The 22731-nt window shown below is 33.4% G+C and overlaps 2 protein-coding genes across 3 annotated transcripts; both read left to right on the forward strand.

The window, feature by feature from the left end:
- Window positions 1–5204: 5204 nt before the first annotated feature.
- LOC122594004 (mitogen-activated protein kinase-binding protein 1) lies at window positions 5205–13112 on the forward strand. Its single transcript, XM_043766477.1, has 20 exons — window positions 5205–5289; window positions 5386–5613; window positions 6294–6402; window positions 6535–6909; window positions 6995–7050; window positions 7265–7475; window positions 7578–7633; window positions 7773–8016; window positions 8311–8474; window positions 8554–8675; window positions 8764–8865; window positions 9000–9138; window positions 9220–9306; window positions 9379–9544; window positions 9633–9976; window positions 10065–10201; window positions 10626–10741; window positions 10977–11254; window positions 11775–11834; window positions 12569–13112. Exons 1-20 carry the CDS (start codon window positions 5242–5244, stop codon window positions 12935–12937), a joined length of 3411 nt encoding a protein of 1136 aa, XP_043622412.1. The 5' UTR covers window positions 5205–5241; the 3' UTR covers window positions 12938–13112.
- Window positions 13113–19304: 6192 nt separating this feature from the next.
- LOC122594239 (protein OCTOPUS-like) lies at window positions 19305–22016 on the forward strand. Of its 2 annotated transcripts, none has more exons than XM_043766710.1 (2): window positions 19305–21417; window positions 21645–22016. In XM_043766710.1, the coding sequence occupies exon 1, from the start codon at window positions 19470–19472 to the stop codon at window positions 21399–21401; it is 1932 nt and encodes a 643-aa protein (XP_043622645.1). In that variant the 5' UTR covers window positions 19305–19469; the 3' UTR covers window positions 21402–21417; window positions 21645–22016. The 2 variants fall into 2 exon arrangements, with proteins under 2 accessions (XP_043622645.1, XP_043622646.1); XM_043766711.1 differs by having other exon boundaries at window positions 21650–22016.
- Window positions 22017–22731: the final 715 nt, after the last annotated feature.

Genomic DNA, 22731 nt, shown 5'->3' on the forward strand with positions numbered 1-22731 from the left:
TGTTCTGTAGTACCTGCATCATGTGAGGCCAAAGGCACCCTAAAAACAAGGTACAATTCATGAACATCAGAAAATTTATATATTCAAGATAGAAATGAATTAAGAGATGCAAAAGTGTACTTGTATTACGTACATCATTAAGACTGCATCCTCTTGCATTATGAGCCACAAAGTTGCAAATTCCACAATGCATGTCTCTTCCATGTCGAGAAAGCTTTGTCTTTAATTTTTTTGGCTCATACTTCCTTTTACGTCTTGCTTTCTTAGGCCTACCCGGCATTGCTTTTGGTAGAGGCGGCAACAATTCCCCACGACCACTGTTAGGCCAGAATGCTTCACTACCCACAACTTCAATTGGATGTCTGTATGCTGCTATAAACTTATCCTTTGAATAACATTTGTCTAGATAATCAGAGGGGTCTCTTGCTCTACTCCTGATGGCTGCAATAGCGTGAAAACATGGAATCCCAGAAAGCGCCCATGCCCCACAACTACAAGTCCTATCCCTGAGATGGACACAATGTTGAGTTCTTCCGTAATAAACCTGAAACCCCTCATCACCATTCCATTTAGTCTTCCATTTACATCCTGCTGCTGAATTTTCTATCAATATATCTCTAATGTTTGGTCCGCAATCAAACCTCCATTTACTCGCAAAACTAACCCTTTTAATCCTTCTATCCATAAGATATTCTCTAATATCCTCATTCATAGAAATTATAGGTTTACTTCTAGCAGATATAAGCACGAAATTCCAGGCTTCAGTACTATTATTGTCTACAGAATCACATTTCGTACCTGATCTAAAAAACGCCCTGCACCATTGTCTAATGTCTTTTTTCTCAAGAGACTGTTTTGCACCACTTTGAATATTTTCAATCTCATCAAGCCTTTGATTCAGTTGTGATTCATTTGCACACTTAGCAACGGCGTAGAATGCTACTTTTAGTTCTTCGCCACGAAAATCCAAATACCAATTTGCATATATGTGGCGTGCACACAATCTGTGTTCCGCTTGTGGGAAAATGGTTTCAAGTGCATTTAGTAATCCCTGAAAATGAAACACCCCATTATTAGGGGGGAAAATGCAAACTTTTATAGTAACGTAATGAATTGAAGTTGAGAAATAAAACAGACCTTTTGCTTATCAGACATGAATGTCCAATCTTGTCCATTTTGAGTTTTAATGTCAATTCTTAAGTGTGTTAAAAACCAACTCCATGAAGACTCTGACTCAATCTCAACGATTGCCCATGCCATTGGGAACATTTGGTTGTTTGCATCTTTACCAACAGCTGTAAGAAACCCCTCGCAAACAGCAGCCAAACATACATACATTCTCTTGAAATATGGAGTTATCCCTTGAGCTATATGCTCGACTTCTATGTGAACAGAACTTCCGGGATTTGTCTCTACTAAAGCTCTTGCATAATCATTCAACTTTCTATACTCACGTACCACATCCCTTTCTAACCGCTTTATAACCATTGCTTTTGCTCTTTTACATTGGTTACTTCTAACTCCAACTGTGCTTTAATAGTGTCTTGAATATGAGTGGATTTTATACCTGGGTGAGCATATATCATAGCCTCCCATTGCTCTGCAATCCATGGTGATTTGAGATGCGAAATCGTGAACACTTTAGAACAAGTGTGCGTGGCATTCAATGTTTTTACTAAGAAATACTTTTTGTTGCCGTGCTCTTCATTTGCAACATAAATCAACCAATTACAATGTTCATCTTTGCATTTTACTCTAACACGATAATTAGCATTTTTTCAACGCCTCCATCCATATAGCAATTACTAAGAAAAAATCACTTTGCATTTTTTCAACCAATTACAAGGTTGTTGGCACAAGGTACTTTTATATACTTCAACCTAGCTTCTATATATATATATATAATGCTCGATCTTTTACAGCAGTCACGCCATCATTCACTTCCGGGCGGATCTGAATTTGGATCAAGCGTCTCATCTATTAATTTCATTAAGTTCAACTTCAGAATCTTCTTGAAGATCATGTTCATCTTCTTCTATCATATGAGTCTCATCTTCCCCATATCCCTTATTTTCCTCATACCCTTCTTCTATGCTGTTATGAATAAGCATAGAGCCTTGGCCTGGTTGTTGAATGCTACTGGTATTCTCGTCATTCATTCTACATAATCATAAGCAAATAAAACTAATAGATTACGTAACTTATTAAACTTCCAAACAAAATAAAATAAAAAATCGTATACATTAACAATTACATCCCAACAATGACAACTTTACGTACAATAACTCCATTTGTTAAAGATAACAAAACCCTTTTTTAATTTATTTTCAATGGAGGACTACACTCTGATCAACAAAAAAAGATATAAAAGGCTATCAGTTAATTATGATAAAGAAACAATTCAATTACCTGATCGTTCTTTATGAACTTTACAATTTAACTGCACTTTTAATTTTAAGGAGACAACAATCTTAGATGGAGAAAGGACGTGAGAGTTTTGGGTATGAGTATGGGAGTTCTATTTTATGTTTTTGGCTTGAAGATTTGTATATTTGCACCTCGTATAGATTAGTTTGCTTCCGTCAATGAATTAACGGATTATTTTATTTTTTTAATACACCAGTATGTTTGTATTAATATTTTAATATGATATTTCTATTTAATATAATATGTTTTAATTAAGATAATGTGTTTTTTAATTTAATATGAATGATGATGTGGTATGAAAAATTAAGTTTCATTGTGTTGGGTTGGAGACAATGAGTTTAGTTTGTTGGTTCAGTATGCTGAAACAGTTTGCTGGCGTGTTGCTGAGGTGGTCGGTGTGCCTAAGCAAACTGTTCTTTCCATTGGAGTTGGCCTAAGGATTGAAGATATATGTTTTCAATTATTTTACTAAACCTATTATAAGTATATCAGGGGAAGATGTTTAAATTATTAGTGAATAAAGATAAGAGGTAATATGATCATTTCAAAGCCTGAATTACTTAGGAGATGGGGTTGTTTTTTAAAAAATCAAGAAAAAAAATAGGACACACGAGTTGACCAAACTACTTTTAATAAATTAAATCAATATTAACCGTTAGTATTAAATTCGACCATCAATCTCTTATATACTACTCGTATAATATATCTCTAGTAACTCACTTAAATGAAACACCTTTACATCAATAATCTACATTATATAATGCGTCACCATTATTACCATCTGTCGCTATCATCACCAACATAGCATGAGTACCTTTAAAAAATAAATAAAAATAAGAGTAAAGATTTGATGAAATGTTTTTAAATTTCAATTACAGTCATTCTTTTTAATCAAACATAAAAAAAATGAAATTCAAATTTCAATTCTAAAATTTTCTTAAAATGATATAAACCAAACACCCCTTAATTTATTTAAAGAAACCCATCCATTTTTTTTTATTTTTGTAGGTAAAAAGAAAAAAAAAATCAAACCGTTTTCATTCTTGAGATTTTTTTAAAAGAAAATAAGGGAAAACATTGGAGAGGAGAGGAGAGGAAAGGATATAAAATTAAATAAAAAAAATTTATTCTCAAGTTGAAAAGGAAATTAAAAGAAACTTGTCATGTCCAACACCCCTTCCACTACCTGCCGCTGATGAACCACCCCTTCCACCACTTGCCACCTATCATAATCAATATATATATATATATACTAGGATTTTTTTATCCGCACGATGTGTGGCTGCTTTAAAAAGATGTTCAATAAAGTGAGATTTTAGTTAAACTTGCTTAAAAAAAATTTAATGAAACGCTTAATATGTGAACAAATGAGTTAATGGAATGGATCAATAATGATCGTAAAAAAAACATATGGACGAACAATCTATTTAGTTTCACTTGATTAAATTAGCAATAACGTATTCATTATCCAATCATTAAACTAATTGTTATATACACTTGTTTTGAACTAACTCTTCATCTGCCATCATAATATTTTTCTCATCATCACAATGAAAAGTTGTATTGTTAAAAAACAAAAGAAAAAAGAGATTATATTAACCATTATCATAAAATTCAAAAAAAGATAAAAGAATTAAACCAAAAATTGTACATAATTTCCATGGTGGTATGAACGAAATAATTAACATAACTCTTTCAGAAAGTTATGATATTATACAAAACTCTTAACTCATATAAGATGAATATAATTTAGTGGTGATAAAAAAGCTTAAAAACTTTAATATTGCCACTAATGATTAATGCGATGAGAGTTTCAACTAACTAACGACCTGAGCAAACTTTCATATAATCACCATTAAAAAAACGAAAGGAACCTCATATAAATGTTGAATAAAAAAGATAATGAAATATCATTAGGTATAGACGTGATTTTTTAAACTAAAGAGAAGATATCATTTTATCTAATGAAAATATCTTAGATTCTTACAATATATATATATATATATATTTATTTATTTTAACATATATAGGTTCATTTGTTTTCTAAATATATAGTTTATTTAAAGAAAAATATGGAGTTGACACATAGTTTAAAATCTTATGTGACAATTTTTTCAAATTAGTTTTAGATTGCAAGAAGACTTTAAAATGCTTGGTTAACTATTGTTTTATAAGAGTTATATATATATATATATAGCAGTGACAGTTTCACAAACCCACCACCTGCCGCCACTGATGAATCACCCCTTCCACCACCTGCCGCCGATCATAATCAATATATGTATATATATATATATAGCAGTGGCAGTTTCACAAACCCACCACCTGCCATGTTCTTTTTCACAAACCCACTTTTCCATATCAACAAACCTTAACTTTTTGGATGAAAAGATCCGATGATTAAGAAACAAGACCTAATACCGATGATTAAGATTGAAGAAAGAGTAGAGAGTAAGGAGATAATTATACGCACACACTTTTCCATCTAAATCAGGTGGAAAGTTTTTGGAAGAAAAAACCCAAACTTTTCCTTTCTTATGCTTTCTTTTCTTATGGGAGAAAAACTCAAGAATATAAAAAGGTAGAATTTCTTATCTTTCTCTTTCTTTTCTTTTGAAAAAAAATCTCAAAAAATGCAGTGTTAATCTCTCTTTATAAAGTATAAATGATGTAAATCCTAATCTTAAATACTAAAAATGATACTTAAAAAATTTGATTTCAATTTGCATTTCCTTCCCGCTTCATTCAGAATCCTCCTCCCTCAATTCAATCAAAACCCTAAAATCAATACTTTTTTCTTTCACTCTTCAATACATGAAGACAAATCGAAAATTCAGAAAGCCACAACCTTCTTATTCCAAGGTAATACAAATACAAATTACAAATTATTATTTATTTAATAATAGTAATAATAAAGTCGGTTTTACTTTCACTTAACCAAAATGTATGTAATTGCAGTTGGAATTAGAAGAGATTATCGGATTAACGGTGTCGAATCGCAACGCGTTAGCTTCCTCCAGCGTTTTCTCCAACGATTCTAAGCTCGTGTACACTGCAGGTTGTGTTGTGGTGATTTATGATGTTGATTTGGGGACGCAATCGCACCTTATGGTGTCTAATCGTTCGCCTAAACCGTTGGGTTGTGTTGCGGTTTCACAAGACGGAAGTTACATCGCGGCTGGAGAGGTTTCGGTTTTATTGTTTTCCTTTAGTTTTTTAAACAATGTTATTAAGTTTTCGTGTTCTGTTATATTGTTTTTTTATGTATTTGTAGTACTTATAATGATTCCGTTGATAAGTTATTTCCGTTGTATGTGTTTGGTGGTATTTTTGGTGACGTGACAACTTATATGAATGACACGTGTGAACAAATTTGGGTGTAAACAATAGTGATTGAAATTTTGGATAAAGACAATAGAATCGTTTTTAGTTGGATACATCCAATAGATTTTCGGTTATTGTTGAATACATTTTCAAGTACTTGTTAAAGTATGATGTAGTTATCAGAAATGTATCGGTCTTTCTTTTCTTCATTTGGGTCAATGTGCTTTTTTTTGTTAATTTTAAAACTAGTGATGGAACTATTTAAAGTCATATATTTGGATTAGTATCAAAACTCATAAGTTCATACACAAATATCACTTGTTTTTGTCAAAGCGACTTCAATGAACAAAGAAAACTACATGCCATGAAAATATGAAATCATAAATTTCTGACAGACTGATAGTATATTATACTTGGGTGAATTCAAGACTTTGTCATCTACGTTACTAATTTCCTATGCAACATCTGCCTGTGATCTTTTCTGATTTTATATGTTAACTGTCGCTTATACTTTGTTTTGTGCTGTGTTGCAATATTCACAGTCAGGACATCAGCCTGCCATAGTAGTATGGAGCTCTGCAACTTTGGCCCCTATTGCCGAACTGAAAGGTCATCGATATGGAGTAGCTTGCACTGCTTTTTCACCCGATGGTTAGTTGAAACAAGTCAGTTATCGCTCTAATATCTTTTTCTTCAATGCCCTGGAACATATTGTGTTTGTCCTTTTATTGTAGGTTCTTCTGTTTTATTGTAGCTTCTTCTGTTTTATCTTATAAATTTCAGGTAAACATCTAGTATCAGTAGGAACCCCTCAAGATGGTAACCTCTGTCTTTGGGATTGGCGAAGTGGGTCACTATTCAAAAAGCTGAAAACATGCTCGCCCTTCTCTGATGTCTCCTCAGTTAGTTTTTCAGCAGATGCAAGTTCCATCTTGACTGCCGGAAAGAGGCATATAAAGATATGGGCCGTTGGATTAAGTACAAAATCTCGAGCCAAAAATGAGGCAGTATCACTAACAATGCATGGAAAACACGTAAATCTTGGTCAATATAAAGGTTGTACGTTTGTAGATATTACATCTCCCTTTAAGATTAATGGGAATGTGGTTGATGAAAAGGGTGGTGATTCTGTACTTGTGTATGCCCTGACAAGTTCAGGTAGATGGTCTGCTTCTTTTTTTCTTTCCCTTAGCAAGTATTTCAATATCTAAATAATATTTATCTTTTTTGTTATAACTTATAGGTGTTCTGTGTGTCTTGCATGGTGGGTTGACAATCACACATTCAGTGAATCTAAAGGTAAATCTACATCCTCTACTGTACTCCGAAGAATATAAACATGCATATCCAAACAAGTTGACACTTCTTGAGCATTCTTGTCCTGTTTTTTATATTTTATTTTCTGCTCTAACATCAAGAGTAAACCACCACAAGTCTGCTAATCAGATGCATGTGGTTGTCGATCTTTTCCTTTGTATAATCTGTCATGTTACATCTACTTTTTAATTATTAGGTTGAGAAGGCTTATGCACTATCCGCATCACAAGAGTTCATTTCATGTGCATGCAACAATGGAATTGTAAAGTTGTACACTGTTTGTTCCCTTGAATATGCTGGAGAATTACCATATAGTGAAGACAAACAAAATAACAATACAACCAACACCCAACTGGCTACTTTTCCAGATGCAATAGCTTGTCACTTTTCTACATCAGAAAAGCTTGGTAAGCAACTGTAGGATACATTTTTAGATTCGTTCCTTATTTTTATTTCATACAGTTTTCCTGTAAGAAATTAAAAATCATTTAAAACTTCCTCTCTTGCAGTGGTGGTTTACAGAGATTGCAGTCTCTATATTTGGAATATTCATGGAAAATTCCAGGTAATTTTTAATACATTATCGATTATATTCAAAAACCTTACTTTGGAAACCTTTTCAAAATGTATTTACATGTTTCTGACTACGTAAATTCTATGTATGCTGACAAACCAGGGTAATAAACAATTGCTGTTTTGTTCAGGCTACCAAATGTTGTGTGCTTGTTTCACATGGTGGCTGTATATGGGATATCAAGAATCTTTCATGTGAAAACATGCATGATTCATCTCTCGCATGTGTTGCTAGAGGTTGCACTGGTGGAGTTTCCTTTGCAACATGTTCAGCCGATGGGACTATTAGGTTATGGGATATGACCCTGCAATCTGTATCAATAGAAAGAAGGTCAACTCTATCCACAGGTCAACATCATGCCACTACTGAACCACGTGACACTTTGTTTGTAGGTAATTTTTGCTTTCCTTCTCACTTTAGAATATCCGATCCAATCGCATATGAATGGGATGATTTGGGTTCTGCTTTATCTCAAATGGGTCAAATATTAAAAATACAAAATGGTGATGTGTTTATCAGGCTAAAAGTCTGACCAAAGATTTTTTTTTCTTTCATGATAGATCTTATTTTGTAATCTCTTTTGACTGGTTACCCAACCCACTAATCATGCCACTTGTAATTGTGCTGTTTATCTTTATCCATTGATCAATTCATGTTTCTTTCTGCAGCAAGTGTTGGAACTTTTGAACATGAATCGGCTGTGTCAGGTGTTATCTCTAAAGGGTATCGAGCTATCGCAGCTAGTTCAGACGGAAAGTACCTTGCTGCTGGTGATTCTGATGGAAACCTACATATCTTTGACTTATTTACATCCGACTATAAAAGGATACAGGTGTGAAATCATAAATTTGATTCCCAGTTTTCTGCTATGCCTTCGTGTACTTAATCATACATATCTGCCATGCTTGTAGGATTCTCATAAAGGAGAAGTTCTTTCTTTAAGTTTCAGCTTACCTGTCAATGACTCAGAAAACTACTACTTTCTAGCTTCAGGTGGATATGATAAAATGATACATCTTTTTGATGTAAAAAGGTTTGATTTATTTTACTGTTACCACCTTGCTCGAAACTTTCAGAGTTCCATCATTCATGTTTGGGTATTTATATGCACTGTCCCTCAGGAATTTTGATCTGGTTGCAAGTATTGATGAGCATTTGGCTCCTGCGTCTTCAGTAAAGCTCACCGGAAATGGGCGCAGAATTATCACTTGTGGTTCTGATAAGTTAGTCTCATTTATGCAGTGATTTAACATATGTTTTATGGCTTCAGATAGGCTAGATATCGTGTGCTAATTAGAAGTCCATCTCTAATTCCGCTACATTGCTCAGTGATTTAATTTATCTTTTGTTTATGTAGGTCTTTAATCTTTTGTGATGTTGCTGGAAGAAATGATGATTATAATATTTCTCTTTCACATCAGCAAAAAACATGTCATGGAACTATAAATGATATAGCCATTGATCCAAGTACACGAATTGCTGTTACAGTGGGACAGGCAAGTGCAGTTGAACTGTTCTAATTCCCTTAATATGTTAGCATGACCCAAAAAATTGAATTCTTTTGTGTGCTACTATAGGATAAGAAGATTAATATGATCGACATCGCCTCTGGGAAAGTAATTAAATCATTTAAGCAGGGTGGAGATTTTGGGGACCCAATAAAAGTAAGTGTTCTTATATGTTGAACTAGGTATCAGTATCACTTGAACTCATTTACTTACAGATTCAATCGTCAGGTTTCTTTGGACGCGAGTTGTAGCTATGTGGCGTGCTCTTACTCTGATAAGTCTATTTGTGTGTATGATTTTGTGAGTGGCGAGATGGCTGCACGTGCAATGGGGCATGGTGAAGGCATCAATGGAATCATCTTTTTACCTGACTGCAAACACCTTGTTTCTGTGAGTTTTATATTCTAGAATGTAAGATAAGCTATAGCCTTGTTTCCTTTATACTTTGTGCTTACAAATAATATAACGGTGTTTTCAGGTAGGTAGTGATGGTTGCATATTTGTTTGGAAAGTACCAGCAGTTTTTACGTCAAGGATGTTGCAGAGGATCAAGGACAGTTCTTGTCCATTGTCTCTAAATGCTATTGTTGAGTCCACATCTATGAAGTCTCTAGCTGCTATTGCTCAGTCCACATCTATGAATGGAAACAAATGCTATGAAGAAAATTATGTCAGACCGCGATTCACACGGACACCTATGCATCGTGAACCTAAAGGCCTAAAAGAGACGCCAACATTTAAATTTAGCATATCCAGGCTTCCACAGTGGGCAAAATCTAAAGTCACAAGTCCTTTTGTTATCCCCTTGGGTCCTATATCATCCGAGGTGCACACACATACATATCTATGACATACATATGCAAAACATTTGAAATATCTTAGCTTTACATACTTTTATTGTACTTTGGTACCAGGTAGTTGGACTAGAAGAACACTCTCCCTTAAAACTGATAGATGAGATAAATGATCCTGATAACCTAGCACTTCATACTCCATCCAACCACAATGATCTCAGTAACAGCAAAGGTTCAACCACCCTTGGAAGTTGCAGGTATTAACACACGGAGAAAAGTATCCAGTGGATCTACAGTTGGCATTTGTGGGTAGGGGTGTCAATTATAATCCATTAACTTATAAATGGGTTGGTTGTTTTTTCTCTAATTGTTAAAAAGAAATAGCTTAAAAGGAAACAAGTCAAATATGCGAATTGGGTGAAAGTCTTCATACTTGTAGTTTTTATGCAACATAATTTTTTTGAAAAAAGTAGATTAGTGTTGAAATAATATATCTTTTATAATAACATTTGCCAGGCTAGCTGTTTATAATGAATTTCAATCTTTTGGACAAAGTCTTTTGGGTCAACACTCAACATATGCCGCCTGTACCAAAATTTAAGCAGTTGAACCATTATTAGACCGTTTTGCCTTCTGATTATATCTCCTCTAATTGTTGCATAATATTTAAATCTGCTTCAGGAGTTTTGCATTGGACAGGCGCTGGCTCACCATTCATACTGTATGCTTAGATCTTTCACATTCTCCTGAGGTTTTCAACACGAGGAAACAAATGATGCCCTTCACTTCAAATTCTTGTGAGGCCATACTAAATTCATACTCTACCTAGTGCTGTATGATGAGCAAATAATTGGAGTCTGTTTCATTTTTTATCCTTTTTTGATTTTTGACATCAAAAATTTATCATGAGTTCATGACCCTCTGTATTCTTTAATTTATTGCTATGACATCAAAGGTTATAATGTGCCTTATTCTAATACAGAGGACCTACTATTTCCCCTACATAAGATTTGTTGGGTTTTTTTTTTGCAGCACAATGTGATGCTTTAGAGGCAACAGACAATGAGTCCGTGAAGCATCCTGAGATCAATATTTCATTAAACCACATGTCTTCCAATAGCAATTGTAAGCTTGGACAGGCTGGATGCGTAAATGTTCATATCGGATTAAATGATTCTGGCTGTTTGAGCCATCAGTATCAGTCGAGTAATGCATGTGTTTCGGGGGAAGAATATGGCAATGAAAATTTAGATCAGCTGCAACTCTCTGCACCGGATAACCAAGTCATTAATAATTCAGAAATTTCAAAGGTGCTCAGTCTCCATTTTAAACTTTTGCATTCTTCAAATAAAAGAATATAATGCCTTGTGAAAATCTTAATGTTTGATCAGGGTAAGGAATTTATAAATTTGTTAACTACTAGTCAGAAACCTTAAATGGTCTCCATTGGTGGCAAAATAGGGAAATTGTGGGCCCAGAATGACAGACTGAGTAGCATCAAGTTGTTACTTTAAGTATTATGTAGAAGGAAATTTTATATCAATCATGTCATCCCAAATTTAAAATTTTGTCAGTTTTTCTCAAGTTTGCTTTATAGAAGACTTTGACCAAGTATCATGTTGTAAAGCATCACGATACTCACTTGTACTCTTGCATGCTTTTAGGTTGCAGTTAGTCGATTAAAATATCACTCCTAGACTTGAAAAGAACCAAAGTTAGTCACAAATTGGTGAAAGTATAAAACTAAATTAATTTTTACACACTGGTACATATACTGTTTCAGTTATGCTAATAGTTTGATAAACTCAGCTTGTATTTCTGCCATCTCAGATAGAGTACCCGTCTTTGACAGAACAAGTAGATTCAGAACTGGGAAGTAGTTACCAACAGGTATATGAGTATATCAACAAATTTTACTCCTCTTTTCCACAAAGTTACCACAATGTTTCAACTTAATTTAGATTTGGTAAAATGGATGTGTTGGATAACAAGTTCAAACTGGAAATTGTTGGTGAGTTGGATCTGAACCCAAAACAATGTGGTTTAAAAAATCTGCTCTGTTTGTAAATAATTAGTGTGTCAAATTGATTCACTGAAATATTTATTCTGATAGCAATCTAATTTTTATGTAAAATGGTTTAGGAGGTTTTATACATTTGAGCAAGGGCAGCCACTTTGTGATATTCTGCCAATTCCAGATTTGAACTACCCCAGACTTGTATAGTGTACCCATCTTGACCCATTTGACTGGTGCGTTCTAAGGGAGTTTTTTTTACCCATTAGAGATGAAAACGTAACCCATATCAGCCATTCTTAAGTAGGCTCAAATGGTCACCAACTCAGCCACTCCACAAAAATCTGATACTTTTTATTATCTGACCTTTATAGTAAGCTAAAGTATACCTAATTGCCTGCTACTAATGAATACTTTTGGTTCAGACATTTTGGTTTTAAGATTCCACTGTAATGTCATTATTTAGTTGCTTTTGACTAACTTAACTAATAGTCCAATGTACTTTTAATCTGATTGTCAATCCAAATGCTTCATTTTCGATTAAAGATAGCTAGCTTGTTGAGTTTCGGTAGCAATTTCGTTAACATTTGTCAATCCTATCATATGGCAGGGTATGATGGGCCCAAACTCACCAAAGAACTTACTAACCAAGAACGACATTGCCTCCCAAAAGAATTCATGTTCTTCCTCGTCAATGTCATTAAAAGTCAAAACAGCGAAGATCAGTGGACAACAAGAGTGTGAGATCACAAGAGATGAAAAGCAAATGTCATTCGACGCTTGTAAGGAAGCATTAAGAAATTTAGATACCTCAAGCAAGATCGCCCTTGAGGCATTTTCCAAACTAAGAGACATACAATCAAAATACAAGAATTCAGAAGGACCGGATTCTTTGTTTTGTTCAGAGGCAGCTGAATTGCTTCCATCAATCGCCAAAAATGTGCAGGAAATTGCCAAGTTTGCAAATTCTTGTGGATAAAGAGGATATCCCATATTTGAACCGTTAGGAAAGTTAGCAGATAGTTTATGACAAAAAGATGTATAAAGGAATGGTGACATTGTGCCTTTCAAATAAAGAAAAGGAAGGGTGACGTTGTTGTTGGGTATTAGCAAATGGCAATTTGGGTGCTAGTTATTAATAAAGATGCAGTTTACCAAAAGATTTTTGGGCTTACTTTTTTGATATCAATACATTGTCTACTGTCGTATGCTTGTGAGGGCAAACAATAGTCATGGGCAGTGGGTTATTTCCCTCTTATTTTTGTTCAAATATAGACTAATTTTGATTAAAAATTAAAAGTTCAATGCATTATATTCAAACTTGAAAATATGTATGTTTTTCTAAGAGTTAATGTCATCAACATGTACGTAATTCTAAGAGTTAATGTCATCAACATGTATTTAACTTTATCAAAATTGTCATCGTATATAATGTATTTTCCAAAAGTATATAGTGTAGTGAGACAATATATCGTTTTCTTTTTTTTTTTTTTATCAAAAGTTACCTATAATTGCTAGAAAACTTATGACATTTTGACCTCATATAGGGGGTGTTTTTATCAAGTTGTGGTATGTCACCTTATCTAAGTTTTGGATATATCATGTTAATTATATTTATAGTAATTAACTTAACGAGTTATTAAATTATCGAGTGTCAATTTATAATATTTTTCTTCAATTAGTATCAGACAAATTATTAATTTTAACGAGGCATTCATTTATTGAGTATTATCGGTGTTTTACGGTAGTAATATTTATTACATTAGGATAGTGTAACTATAGAAAGATATTCTTTTATGATATAGTAAAGGAAAATGATAATGACAGCTCTGTTATTAGTACTTTATTACATGCATAAAAAGTAATATTTTATACATAAAAAGCCATCCCTGAATTTAAGCCATCCCTGAATTTTCGCATGACAAAGTTTAACTTTTAATGCATTCATAAGGGTTGTCATTAACAAAACCCTATAGTAAATTTAGTTTGTCTTAGGTTTAGCCGAATTAGGCTAGATCTTGTTCGAGCGCTCATATTGAAAACTTTATTTGTTTGTCTAGTATAAACAGTTTAAAAACTACACCTACAAATTTTATATAAATTGTAGCTTAGTCTGTTGGCCACGGTTAAAAGTTTGGCTTGTGTTTGTTCAATTAGGCCATAAATCATTTGTTGGGCTAACAACTTGTTTTTTTTTCTTCAAACACAACTTATACTAAAAAAATGGGCTTTAAAAACCCAAATGAAAATAAAAAATGTTAGTGTGAAATCCAATCTCGAAAGTCAAAAGTCACTATAATTTCTTCAATAATTACGCACTTTTATTTACTATTTTAAAAGGTATGAAATTTATTCACAAAATTTTCACATTTATAGTTGTCTCTAACATGAAGAAAAGCAAAAGGCAGCATGATTATCATTAGCTTTTTACTTTTGAAATTTCTTTCTTTTATATATATTTTTTGCATACCTCTTAAGGATGATTTTGATGCATTTTCTACAATATTATATCTAGAAAAAAAAACCTGTTTTCAATTTCATTTTCTACATTATTGTTATTACTTTCCTATAATGCATCCCTACCCTTACTTTTAAGGAGATTTTGATAACTCTTATAATTATTAAAGATTTTAAGTATCACTAACTTAAAACTCAATATTACGCTCCCAAATCAAAACCTTTCTTCCAAAAGATATTCAACATATACACCCATACATGCCGTCGTCATCATTCTCACCATCACCACTCACCACCACCGTCACTTACCAACATAAATTATTGTCGTCACGTCATTTCCCGTGCTGTAAACTGTCGTTGATGCATCGTACTGGACTATTGGTACCACATATGCTAGTTATTATATATTGGCTAATCTTATAGTTCATTAATATTATATATTTAGAGGGTAATAATGAAGAATAATATGTATGAAACATAATAATTTGTTATAATTACAAATGCATTGACAAAATTCCTAGTATATAAGCGTGCGTGTTTGATTGTCTTCCATTATTTCACCTCATCATCATCATCAATCATAAAATTCACTATTCAAATAATTTTATAATCTCATAAAGTAAATGGTCATATTCATCTTTAATAATAAAAAAATAAAAATACAAATAAGAATATAAGGATTCAACTGAATCAGCTAATTATGCATCATATTAAACGCTTATATATGGATATTTCATTTTATCTTGCAATAAAAATTCTGATAGGTATCGTTTAATTCAAAAAAGCATTTTCAGCTAACAATTATGTACGACGCTAGAAATGATGTACGTATACTATTCGAAATATCATAAATATATCAAGCATAATTATCTACCTGCCTACAAACATTTTAATAAAACGCATAACTAACAAGCTTTAACTTAAAACAATCCTTAGAGAAATATTGGTAACCCGTATTAGTGTGTATGAGCAGTTTTTTCTTGGAAGAGGTTTTTGGTTTCAGTCTTTCAGTATCCACAAAGGTCTTTGGTTTATAAACTTATCGCCACTTAAAATCAATAAAACTCTCAATAATATGGAAAAGCAAACACGCAATGGCATCTTTTATGAGTTTTGATCTTAATACCACGACAATGTATGCAGGTTGATGCTTCCCGGTTCTATCTAAATATCAAACATACTTATCTACTTCCCTACAAACATTTTAATAAAACGCATGACAACACGCTTTAACTTTGAATCAATCTTTCCAAAAAGATTTCTCACCCATTTATTGTAGTGTGGAGGAGCAGTTATTTTTTGGGAGAGGTCTTTGGTATCGGTCTTTGAGAGTGGTATCGACAAAGGTATTTGGTTTATAAACTTATAGCCATTTAAGATTAATAAAACTCTTAATAATATGGAAAAGTAGTAAACACCCAATACCGTCTTTTACAAGTTTTGATCTTAATACCACGACAGTGTATGCGGGAGGTTGAAATGTAGACAATCTTACCTCTTTAGGTTGGGAGGTTACTTCCAGATTTTATGTAAATGATTAAAAGAAAAAAGACATGCAGCCTTTACATGGTATGAAAATCGAACCTTTGACCTCTCAATAATACGAGTATCAATGTAAAAAATAGGAATTGGGTAACCTAAAGTAATTGATAGAATTTCAAAAGTTGTATTTATAACGACATGTCAAATTGTCAATAACTAGTCAATCTAAAAACTTGCTTTAAACCTCTCAATACCTTAATACGATCCTGATTATGATCACAGTAATGTTACCATTGTGTAAAACATGATCAACAATGATTCAAATCTGAGTAATCTTGTCGTCGTTTTTATGTTTTCGAATATATATCGATGTACACTAACATACCAATCAACAAGATGTATTAACCTTGTCACATTTTGGTATTATATGTATTAAGCTTTCAAAATATCATTTATAATAAATTTTGACTTTGATATTGTATGTATGTGACCTCTCATAGCTCATAAAGTGATGACGTGATCTTAATATTGATGACGGGTCAAATAACATGACAACTTCTAGGTAGTGTAAACATAATACTACTTGTGAATATAGATGCCGTTAGAAAAAAAAACAAAACACGTGTGAATATAGATAACCGAATACTCTGACACTGACATGGGCTCGCTGATTTCTTTGTCAGGTTTACTATTGCAGACATGGGGGACCCGCAGTATTAGCAGCGACGTCGCCGCTAATACTTTTCATGGTGGTGTTACCCTTTTTGACCTGGTGGTGTTACACTCCTCGGTATATAAATGCATATGAGTTGAAAACGTTGAATCCAGGATTGAAGAATTCGATACATACATATAATAGCAAACCATAGTAAGTTTTATTCATTATTATATAAGCATTCCTAATATAGATATAAATGTTGTGCTTTGTTGCAAAGAAATATATATCCCCTGCAATTTACACTCATCAAACAATATTTTTTTTTTATAAATATAACCAACATATCCAAAATAACAAGACATATATATGTAGTAGATATTGTTAAGATGACGATGAACCGTATAACACATTTTTTTTTAATTATACACTAATAAACGTATTTTAAGATGTTATAATGTATAATATTATCAAGAATATTTGTGATGTATGGCTTAAGAAAAATAATATATGGATCACCTCTGGTGTTATCAAGGAACCTTACGAGTACGATATAATTGAAAACGACACGGTAGGCATTTGGGAAGACACAAAAACAACAAAAAGCTAACATACAAAAACAACTGAAAGCTAATATTCAAAACAAAAACAAAATCCCCTTTAAAACAAAATCTTAAAAAGAAAAAATAAAAAAGATTAAGAAAGCGAAATGAGAGAAACTGGCGTGAATTGCTTTTGCTTTTTCTTCTCTACAGGAATCTTTGAAATTTCTTGTTTCTTTTTTCGTAAGAATAATTCACCGATTAACCTTTATTTTGTTAATAATAAAATCTATTTTACAAACTTTTTTCAACTTTTAAAATAAATTTTCGACTGTTTATATATTATTGGTGTAAAGCATAACAGAGAAAGTATGAAATGACCCAAAAATCACGCCTACGCATGTGTTAACAAATGTGCCTAATTCTTTTTAAAAACTGAAGACAAAGAAATTACATGATATAATTTTGTACACCCTGTTTTTGTTATATTGAAATGCTAATTCAAAGAAAATCTTGTCTAAAGTGGTATAGTAATTGGCATCGAGCTTACCAATGTTTTAAATACAGTCGATATTACCAATATCGAAAGGTACTCTATTACAATTATCCCGATATTTTGTTCGATATTTTTCACTATTCATGGCCTCCAGTATTTTCCGTATGTCCTGGTATTTTCAGAATTGTGAAACTGGTTTTTTGATTTTTTAAAACCATTTTTTATTCTTTTATATGTTTTGAATTTTTAAGAATTATTATTATGATGCTTTAAATTTACTTTTTGGTGTTTGTAAACTTTAAAACTTATACTTGGTGTTTATAAAATTTAAAACTTGTATTTTTACTAGTTTTGAGTGGATTGTAAGTGTATTTTCACTATTTTTTTTATATGTTTTGAATTTTTTAAGAATTGTTATTACAATGCTTTAAATTTACTTTTTGGTGTTTGTAAACTTTAAAACTTATATTTTGTTATGAAATATCTATTTGATATTATTTCCTTGTTGGGGAAATTCAGTGTACAAACAAACACAATGGATATATTGAAATCTCTGAAGGCACGTAATCGCATTTAGATTTGATCAATTTTGCAGTTTACCCAGGCTATTGAATCAGATACAATTAAATTGAGAATTATTGGTATGTTGGGTTTGAGAGAATACAAGAAAAAGAAAAGAAAGTGACCAAATATATAGAAAATACGTATTAGGGTTGTAGAAACCGTCTTTTGCAGTTATTTCAAACTTTTCCGATTATCAAAATTCACCCTTCAAGTTCCAAAAATATAATTTTCAACCTAGCCATGGGCACTGTTGCTTGGTCTCCGTTGCTGTCGCCCATTGGATCCCAATCCTAAAGGCACTACCCAGCCCCTAGTCCTCAAGGGATCGTCATAATAAATTCTGATAGGCATACTATCCGCATCTCCAAACTTATCTGATATCTTATTGTGACGATATCAGTCAACCAGGTTGATTTAATTACAGTAAAATATCCGACAATTGTTTAGTAATATAGATTCAGTTACAACGATGTATCGATTATGATATGTACAAATGAATAAAAAATACTCCTCTTCACGGACCATTGGAAAAGAAAAACCTTATTTGTTTTGTATGTAAATTTGAATAATTAAATGCTAACATAAAGCATACAAAATGTAATGAAAGTAAAAGATATTGAAGGTATGTTAAAATACGTGACTTGTCACTTAGTATCTTAGTAAAACTGCTCTTAAGAGCCATTCCATCCAACATATATAGCTTTTGACGCGTCACTTTACAAGCATGAAGCGTGTTAGAACAAATTTGTAGCCATAAGAGAAGGTTTGGGCGTGTTAAATCTTTAATTACATATATTTTTATTTGTTTTTCAATAATATAATAATATGCTTTCATCAAATTATTAAGTTTTTACTATGATATGGGTAAAGTGATTCAATATATTGGATCACCTTATTATTAGTTTATCTAGTATTAACATGACGATTACAAATAGATTGAGTATTCATTAATGATTTAATGTTAAGAAAAACCGGTCTAATTTGTGAAAACCCATGGGTAGAATTGTCAATATATAAAAAATTAAAAACACATTAAGTAAAGAAAGAGTGCTTTGATTTCCACTTTCACAATCCTCGAATTTGTGTCCCATTCTTGACAGTATCCGTGTTGGTTTACTGTTAAACACCAACACCACCCCTCCTCTTTTCTTTCTTTCTCTTTCACACACATTCACATTCACATTTTAACGTTAACTTTTTTTCCTTTTTCTTTCTCACATTCATTCTTTCATTTCATTAATGCTAATAACATGAACACACTCCGCATCATTTCACTTTTCTCACATTATTCAAACCACCACCACCACCGCCGGTTATGAATCCCACCACCACCGACCAACTACCACCGCCGCCGCCGTTACAACAACCTCCTCGTTCTTCTTTCAGCTGCGACCGTCACCCAAATGAATCTTTCAACGGCTTCTGTCCTTTGTGTCTCTGCGAACGTCTCACCACTTTAGATAACAATAATCCGTCGTCCGCCACCACTTCCACCTCTCGCCGGAACTCCACTTCTTCCGCCACCGCCGCCATCAAATCAATCTTCAAACACAAATCATCATCAACAACATTTGTTCCCAATAATAATAATAACAGTACTAAAACATCTTCTTTTTTTCCAGAGCTTCGTCGCACGAAGTCATTTTCCGCGGCTCGAAACGCGGAGTTAATTAGTTGCGGTTACGAGCCGCAGCGAAAATCGTGCGACGTTCGTAACACATTGTACTCGTTGTTTTCGGTCGAAAACAACGAATACAAATATAATAATAATAAACAAAAACAATTGGGTCAAAATACAAACAGCACCACGACCAGCAGCACCGACATTATTATAGACGACCAACAACAAAAACGAGTGGATACGAATGATTGTGAAATCCGCAACATTGTTGATGAGATTGAGGAAATAAGTGAAGAAATTGCTGAACAAGAAAAATCCTTACAAAAAGAAGAAGAAAATAAGTTTGAAGGTGATGTTGAAGAGATTGTTTTACAAGAATTGAAAACAATGAAAGATCATATACATATAGATCTAGATTCAAATGCTAAAAAGTCAACTACCAGGTCAAACTTCTGGTCAGCTGCGTCGGTGTTAAGTAAGAAATGGCAAAAATGGAGGCGAAAACAGAAGAAAAGTAGTCCTGAAAACGACGTCGTTTCGTCGTCTACATTGCCGGTTAAAAAACCGGTTTCACGGCAGTACCGTGAAACGCAGTCAGAAATAGCTGATTATGGGTTTGGAAGGCGGTCTTGTGATGTTGACCCGAGGTTTTCGTTGGATGCGGGTCGGGTTTCTTTTGATGACCCGAGGTATTCGTTTGATGAGCCTCGGGCATCTTGGGATGGGTATTTGATTGGGAGGACATTTCCTAGGCTTCCGCCTATGGTTGAGGATGTACCTGTTGTTGTACATGTTCCTCGGTCCGATATGCAGATATCGGTTGAGGAACATGTGGTGAAAAATGATGAATCTGTGCCCGGTGGGTCTGTACAGACCCGCGAGTATTACACAGATTCTTCGTCTAAGAGACGAAAAAGCCTTGACAGGTCAAATTCCATTAGGAAAATGGCCGCGGCTGTGGTCGCGGAAATGGACCAAACAAAGGAAAAAACTGTCACAGCCTCAGCAGCTGCAGCTGCGGCCGTGGCAGTATCAAATGCAAAAGTAACGCCTGCTAGTATTGATTATGGGTATCCTAATAGAGGGTTAAGGTTTCCAAGTATTGGTGGTGAGAGGGAATTAGGAAGAGATTCGAATTCGAATTCGTTGAGAGATGATTGTTCAGAAACATTTGAGTTAGGGATAAATGGGGGAGAGAAAAAAGAAGGGAAGAAATCGAGGCGTTGGAGGTGGAAAATTTGGGGGTTTATTCAACGTCGTGGAAGTAACAAAGACGACGACTACGAGGGGTTTAGCAGAGTGAATGGCGTGGAGAGATCATTCTCGGAATCTTGGCAAGAAACCGGGATTAACAAGAAAGTGTTTAGAAGTAATAGTAGTGTGAGTTGGAGGAACTCATCCAAAAAATCAAGTTCTGAAATCAATGGATTTGGAAATGGGAAGAGCAGGAGATCAGTTGGAGGCGACGAATTTGTTCTTGAAAGGAATCGTAGTGCACGATATTCACCTAAACATACTGATAGCGGTTTGCTAAGATTTTACTTGACTCCATTGAGGGGAAGTCGCAGAAGTAGATCAACTAGTAACTCGAATTCCGTTGGCAAGAACATTCTTCGTCCATACTAATCGAGTCGCGCCCAAGGTTGTTATTACTATACTACATTTTGTTTATCTTGCTCTTAAATTTGTTAATTTGAGTTAATAACATTGAACTTATGTCATAATTGTTTGTTACATTTGATCTTGTTCTTAGTATTGTCAATTTGTCATAGTCTTTTGTGGTCATTTTCCTAATTAACCAATGCCCCTATGATTTTATCTACAACAAAGTGTTATTAGCATTTTTTTGAATTTTGGTTTGTTTGGCAGAGTAGGTTGGAAGCTTAAGGCCGGGTTAAAGTCATCCCAAACGTTACAAGCAAATAAAAGATTCGTCGTCAAGATGTCTTTTCCTCACAAACGTAATAAACTGATAATCATCGAGGTCGTCGATAAGAAAACACACAACTTTTGGATAAAAAAGATAAAGCGCAATTGCGAATTGGGAAAGTTAAAGGGGTATGATCAAAGAAAAAAAAGGAAGAGTGGTAAATTGGGACACTTTGTAAAAAGACGGGTTCTTTCAACTGTATCTTTGCTGTGTGTATGCGACCAAAAGTTTCACTTACTCGAATGTAATTTTTTCCTTTTTTCCAAATGGTTTGTAACTTTGTATCTTATACAAGATTCGAAATTATAACCTTTTGCTTTTGAAATCACTAACACTAACAATTATTTTCCATTTTACTTTTATTATTCACGTTTGGTTGTCGATAATATATGGTTTAAGCGATCAGTCATTCAGATTTTACCGATGAGGCAAATATTCTATTATTTGTTAATCTTAGTTGCGGTTTTTCTTTAGATGTTTCGGCCTAGTTTAGAAAACCGACTACACTGATATGAGCAGATGGTGAGATAGATTGTATTCAACAGTTGCCGTTAAAAAAAAAAAAAATTTCATATATTGATAGATTTGTTAAGAAATGATGAATAAGTGACAAGACACAGCATAGTGGTGTTTTTTCTGAGAGAGCAAATTTATCATGTATCTGGGTCCTTTGTTGCTTTTCAGTTTGTCACTTTGGGTAAAAAATTTTATCTCATTCTATGTGGATTATATTTGGTGCAAGTAAACTTGTATTTCATGCTGTGAAACATGTATCTGTACATTGTTCCTTTTGGTGAAATTTTATCTCTGGATAAAGTTATGTTTCAGTCTTTAAATGTTGGGCTCTGAAAGCTGTAGATGTTCCAATAACTTGAGATTTACACATCTTCCCTTCCCGATAATTACTACTTTTTGACCTTCTCCTATTCAAAATACTACATGACTTCTATAAAAACTGATAAATTGTCCTCGTTGTAATAAGAAGAGAGGTTTTTTTTCTTTTTTTTTTTGAATTTAAAACCAAAT

Source organism: Erigeron canadensis, chromosome 3 (genome assembly GCF_010389155.1).
Source record: "Erigeron canadensis isolate Cc75 chromosome 3, C_canadensis_v1, whole genome shotgun sequence".
Lineage (NCBI taxonomy): Eukaryota > Viridiplantae > Streptophyta > Magnoliopsida > Asterales > Asteraceae > Erigeron > Erigeron canadensis.

What these genes read in the sequence shown, in the direction of transcription:
- LOC122594004 (XM_043766477.1), top strand. Translation starts at nt 5,242, where the DNA reads ATGAAGACAAATCGAAAATTCAGAAAGCCACAACCTTCTTATTCCAAG. An exon ending in TTCTACATCAGAAAAGCTTG is followed by an intron (nt 7,476 to 7,577) that starts GTAAGCAACTGT and finishes CCTCTCTTGCAG; the next exon opens with TGGTGGTTTACAGAGATTGC. An exon ending in TGGGTCCTATATCATCCGAG is followed by an intron (nt 9,977 to 10,064) that starts GTGCACACACAT and finishes CTTTGGTACCAG; the next exon opens with GTAGTTGGACTAGAAGAACA.
- LOC122594239 (XM_043766710.1), top strand. Translation starts at nt 19,470, where the DNA reads ATGAATCCCACCACCACCGACCAACTACCACCGCCGCCGCCGTTACAA.